Source organism: Felis catus, chromosome A2 (genome assembly GCF_018350175.1).
Source record: "Felis catus isolate Fca126 chromosome A2, F.catus_Fca126_mat1.0, whole genome shotgun sequence".
Lineage (NCBI taxonomy): Eukaryota > Metazoa > Chordata > Mammalia > Carnivora > Felidae > Felis > Felis catus.
The window spans coordinates 100,299,292-100,305,291 of record NC_058369.1 but is presented as its reverse complement, the minus strand read 5'-3'; the positions used below and the strand labels follow the sequence as shown (position 1 = coordinate 100,305,291).

Sequence of the window (6,000 nt, the reverse complement as noted above, 5' to 3'; positions counted from 1 at the left end):
TTCTCCTCTAGGAGTTTGGTGGTTTCCTGTCTTATGTTTAGGTCTTTCATCCATTTTAAGTTTATTTCTGCATATAGTGTAAGAAAGTAGTCCAGGTTCATTTTTCTGCATGTCACTGTCCAGTTTTCCCAGCACCATTTGCTGAAGAGACTGTCTTTATTCCACTGGATATTCTTTCCTGCTTTGTCAAAGATGAGTTGGCTATACCTTTGTGGTTCCATTTCTGGGTTCTCTATTCTGTTCCATTGATCTGAGTGTCTATTTTTGTGCCAGTACCATGCTTTCTTGATTACAGCTTCGCAACACAGCTTGAAGTTTGGGATTGTGATGCCTCCAGCTTTGGATTTCCTTTTCAACGTTTATTTACTTTTGGGACAGAGAGAGAGAGAGACAGAGCATGAACGGGCGAGGGGCAGAAAGAGAGGGAGACACAGAATCAGAAGCAGGCTCCAGGTTCCGAGCCATCAGCCCAGAGCCCGACGCGGGGCTCGAACTCACGGATCGCGAGATCGTGACCTGGCTGAAGTCGGACGCTTAACCGACTGCGCCACCCAGGCGCCCCTGGATTTCTTTTTCAAGATTGCTTTGGCTGTTCAGGGTCTTTTCTGGCTCCATACAAATTTTAGGATTGTTTGTTCTAGCTCTGTGAAAAATGCTGGTGTTATTTTGACAGGGATTGCTTAATTTCTCTTTCTACTGCTTCATTATTAGAATATAGAAATGCAACAGATTTCTGTACATTGATTTTATACTCTGCAACTTTACTGAATTTACTTATCAGCTCTAATAGTTTTTTGGTGGAGTCTTTAGTGTTTTCTATATACAGTATCATCATGTCTTCCAAGCAGGAGTGATTTAAAAGCAGTAGGGAATAGTTAACACTATCAAGACTCAGGATAACACATCCGTCTTGTACTGATTAGTATCCTATTGATTTTAGCAAGTGAGTGGTTACATTGGTGAGAGCAGATGAGGTTAAAGAAAAAGGAGACAATGACATTGAGGGTACTGCTAAATGGTTGAAGGAAGTGAAAGATCACAGAAACGAGGTCAGACTGAGATAGAAATGAAGGAAGTAAAAGAACATTGAACAAATTGAATGGTCAAAACACTAATGATTTCACAGTTAACACTGCTTTTTGCACCACTTCCCAGACTTTCTCAATTTACACACTCTTAGTGTTTTAGTATTTACACAGCATACATACAGCAAAAACTAACAGAAGCAAACAAAAAACACTGCAGTTTCATTTATTACATAGTCCAAACAACTTAGGTTTTATGCCCTAAAAATTTAGCACCTACTAGACACAACACAGCTTTTCAAACTTTGTAATCATATTGAGCATTTTACTAGTTTGTGATACTTTTACCACAGCAATCACTAAAAGCACAGCTTCTCAAATATATGTCACCCAAAAGAATGTTGCAATATAGTAGTAAAACTGTGAAATACCTCAAGGTAGTAATTTGTGTGATGGCCAATAAATATGGCTGTGATTTCCCCAAAATTTTTTATGGGTGGTGAATAATGAACCATCAGAGACCAGTTAGGTACTAGATATGTCAGCCGTATGGATTATAGTGTTAAGGTCACCAAAATGATAGCAAAACTTGAGATGGAAAAGTATGAGCCAGTTGCCAAAGAAAATGAATAGGGAAGTATAACCAGAAAGAAAACACTACAAATGAAAAAGAATTCTTATGTGAGGGTAACCCAGTGATGGGTTGAAAGAGACATTAGGAGGGGATTATACATTACAGTGAATGTAAAATGACCCATAACCCCCACTTCACAAAACACAGAGAAGCAGTGTCCTTATGGGTGTTAGATTCTATAAGCTAGGAAGACAAAAAAGATTGAAAGAGTTTGAGGATGTGATATATTTGTTCATGATGAAATGGTTCCTAAATGCACAGCTAGATTTTAAACTCCTGGAGGGCAAGAGCTTTTATCTTATTCATTTCTTGTATTCCTAGAGCCTACAGTGTAGAACCTAGATTCATTACTGATTGACCACCTATCTTTCAATGAAAAAAGACAAGCATCAACCTCCAGACTGATTCAATGAGGAATATTAAAAAGGACTGAGGAGTCTGGCAGCCATACACAAAGAAAAAGCCCAATCCAGCAAAAGAGAGTACGTAGGAGTCAATTTTTAAGTAGTTGAATAAATGCAATAGCATCTGAAAAATGATTTCAGAATCTCAAAGTAGACATACAAAACTAAAGTTATAAGTGTGTAATTTTTATTTACTTTTTTAAACACTTATTTATGAGAGACAGAGATAGAGTGTGAGCAAGGGGTGGGGGACAGAGAAAGAGGGAGACACAATCCAGGCTCCGAGCTGTCAGCACAGAGTGTGACACAGGGCCCGAACCCATGAACCGTGAGATCATAACCTGAGCCGAAGTTGGACACTTAACTGACTGACCCACCCAGGTGCCCCACAGGTGTGTAATTTTTAAAAAATTAAACATTTTAAACACATGAATGGGATTACCACTTGATTATTTCAGTTTATAACTTACGACAAATTTATGAAAGTGTTTTTATCTCCCCAATGATGAGGCAATAAATGAGATTCTCAAGGTAACTATAAATTACATAATTTAAGGGGTCATTTGTTACTACCAAACACTGTACAAACATTATACTATCATTTGCATGATAGATTATACAGTGTATAATACTGACTCTTGAAGCTTCTTTTTAATCTTTCATTGTATATAAATAGTGACTCAGGGAGAAGGCATATTTACATGAATAATCATACATGTATTATTAAAAGAGAAAGGAAGAAACTTTCAGGATGACAATCCATGTATGTAAATAATAACCTTGTTGGAACTCCACATCTGTCATTATCATAACATACTTGTCTGTTGAAGCTAAAGCCATGAGGCTAATGCTTGAACAAGAACAGCATTAAATTTACATACAAAAAAACCTTTTGGCAAAATTCCACAACTTTGTCATTTTAAAGTCATTCCTTCTTATGTACTTAAAAAATCAAATCCCATCCAGCAAGTACTGTTACTTCAATCATATAAAGCTTTGTTTACTAGCCATATTGATCTACATATTGTAGACAACATTAATAACAACCCCAAATTAAAGAATATTTCATGAACACCAGGCATTCACAAAACCTAAAAGCTGAAAAAATACATTTTTAGAAACCCAGTAAAGGGTTCTGAACTTAAAATGTGTAAGCTTTATTGTATAGACTAAAATTCTGGTTTCCTAGATTCAGGAATACTAAATTGTCTGTTAGGTTTAGTAGCTTCTTGCATCAGCTCCTGCAACTGTCCAATCTGTTCATCACGAAAGTCATTAAGTTTTTCTTCTGGTAGGGCAACTCCAAAACACACTCTTTCTGTTGAATTTTGTCTGTTTTCATTAGTTTGTTGCCATAGCACTGCTGCATACACCTAACAGAAGACAAAGAAAAATGAAGGTTATAAAGTTAAGATACATATTCACTCCTTCAATGTTAGAGGACTTGAAAAATTCTAATTCCAAGTCACCTATTTTTCTCCATCACTGAAGATGCAAACAATATAGATGTGTCTTTACTACTCAGTGATAATTTCAAATGTATCTTATTTTTAGCACTTTAAGAGTTTTCATAGATTTTTAGCAAAGTTCTTAACCTGGAAATCTGGGGACTGGGAGTGGCCCGCAGATAGACTTCAAGAACATGCATAAACCACCCATAAGTCAGATACTAAACTGTATGCACACAAGCATTGCAGATAGTTCTTGGGCTATAGTTTTTCAGAGTTATAGCTTTCAAATCTGGGACTATCAAATTTTCAAAGGTGGGTCTTATAGACTTAAATTTAAAAATGTTTATTTATTTTTGAGAGGGGGTAGTGACAGAGAGGAAGAGGGAGAGAGAATCCCATGCAGTCTCCAGCACCATCAATGTGGAGCCTGGTGCAAGGCTCAAACTCATGAACCATGAGATTATGACCTGAGACAAAATCAATAGTCAGATGCTGAACCTGCTGAACTACCCAGGCGTCCCAAAATATTAATTTAAATCACACTAGAGGTAGGGGTACCTGGGTGGCTCAGCCGGCTGAGTGTCCATCTTCTGCTTGGGTCATGATCTCATGGTTGGTGAGTTCGAGCCCTGCGTTGGGCTCTGCTGACAGCTAGGAGCCTGGAGGCTGCTTCCGATTCTGTCTCCCTCTCTGCAACGCCCGCCCCTCCCCCCCCCCCCCCCCCCCCCCGCTCACACTCTGTCTCTCTCCATCTCTCTCTCTCCCTCAAAAATAAACATTAAAAAAGAATTTAAATCAAACTAGAGAGAAAGCTTTCAAACCTTTAACTTCTCTGTATTTAATAATAATCTTTGTCAGGAAAAAATTCTACATTTTTCATGCTCTAATTTTTCTCATTCAATTAGCATCTTCAGCCTAAATAGTCCAGCTACTATTGTCTTGCACAAATGATACTTTTTTAAAGCAGACTCTCATTCCGTAATCTTTTAATCAGACAGTAAGTAACAATGTATTTTAGTTCATGAAGTTAAAAGATTATATGCACCTTCTGGGTAAGTAGATAAATTAGTTAACTCTATATAATGCCACTAACTCTATCTGGCTTAAGATAATTAAATTGATTATAATTGCTGGATTGCCATCATCACCACAGAAACTTCAATTCAATACACTCCAAAACTTAACCTGTATTGAAAATATTTTCTTCATGTTTTACACAACTCTATTTCATGTAACTGGAAAAAAACTTGCACATACCCCAAGCTTTATCAATCCCACCTTTAAGTATATGCCCCAGAACAGTGTTTCTCAACCCTCACAGTATTAACAAATTGGATAATTTGGACAATACTTTCTAGTGGGGTGAATGGAAGTCTGTTCTTGCATTGTAGGTAGGATGTTTTAGCAGTATCTCTAGTCTCTACCCACTAGTTTCCAGTAGCATACCTCCTCTCAGTCTTTATAATCAAAAATGTCTCCAAACATTACCAAATGTTCCCTGGAAGGCAAAACTGACCCAGGTTGAGAACTATGGTCCTAAAGAAACTTTCAAACATGTGAATGAGTAGCACAAGAAGTGTGGTATTACTTGTTAAAGCAAAAATTGGAAACAATCTCATTGTACTTTTCAGTAAGAAAAAAGACAAATACACTAAGGTTTGTTCAAGATACTTATCTTTTCAAGAACCAGCTCTTGGTTTCATTGATCTTTTCCATCGTTTTTTTAAGCCTCTATTTGATCTATTTCTGCTCTGATTTATTTCCTTCCTTCTACTAGATTTGGGCTTTGTTCTTTTTCTTGCTTCTATAGGCGTAAGGTTAGGTTCCTTTAGATTTTTCTGGTTTCTTGAGGTAGGCCTGTATGACTATAAATTTCCCCTTAAATTGCTTTTACTGCATCTCAAAGATTTTGGACTGTTGTGCTCTCATTTTCATTTGTCTCCATGTATTTTTTTAAAATTCCTCTTGATTTCTTTGTTGACTCACTGGTTGTTTAGTAGCATGTTGTTTTGTCTCTGTGTTTGTGTTTCTTCCAGTTTCTTCTTGTGATTTATAGTTTTATGCCCTTATGGTCAGAAAAGATGCATGATTTCAATCTTCTGAAATTTTTTGACACGTGTTTTATGGCCTAACATGTAAACTATCCGGAGAATATTCCATGTCCACTTGAAAAGAATATACATTCTTCTGGATAGAATGTTGAATATAAAAGTCCCTCTGGTCTTGAATGCAAAGCTACTGTTTCCTTATTAATTTTTTGCCTGAATGATCCATCCATTGATATAAGTGGGGTGCTAAAGTCCCCTACTATTATTGTATTTCTCTCAATTTCTCTCTTTATATCTGTTATTATTTGCTTTATTGTATTTAGGTCTCCAGTGTTGAGTGTGTATTTATAATTGCTATACTTTCATTGGATGATCCTTCTATCATTACATGGGCCCTTCTTTGTCTCTTGTTATAGTCTTTGTTTTAAAATCTATTTT

General features: G+C 36.7%; 1 protein-coding gene across 1 annotated transcript in view; it reads right to left on the bottom strand.

Moving 5' to 3' along the window:
- Window positions 1-2,759: 2,759 nt before the first annotated feature.
- SDHAF3 (succinate dehydrogenase complex assembly factor 3) overlaps window positions 2,760-6,000 on the bottom strand; it is a 70,369-nt gene continuing 67,128 nt past the window's right edge. Inside the window, exon 2 of the mRNA XM_003982790.6 lies at window positions 2,760-3,436. Within this exon, the coding sequence (XP_003982839.3) occupies window positions 3,233-3,436 (204 nt within the window). The 3' untranslated portion in view covers window positions 2,760-3,232. The remainder of the gene's footprint in view (window positions 3,437-6,000) is intronic.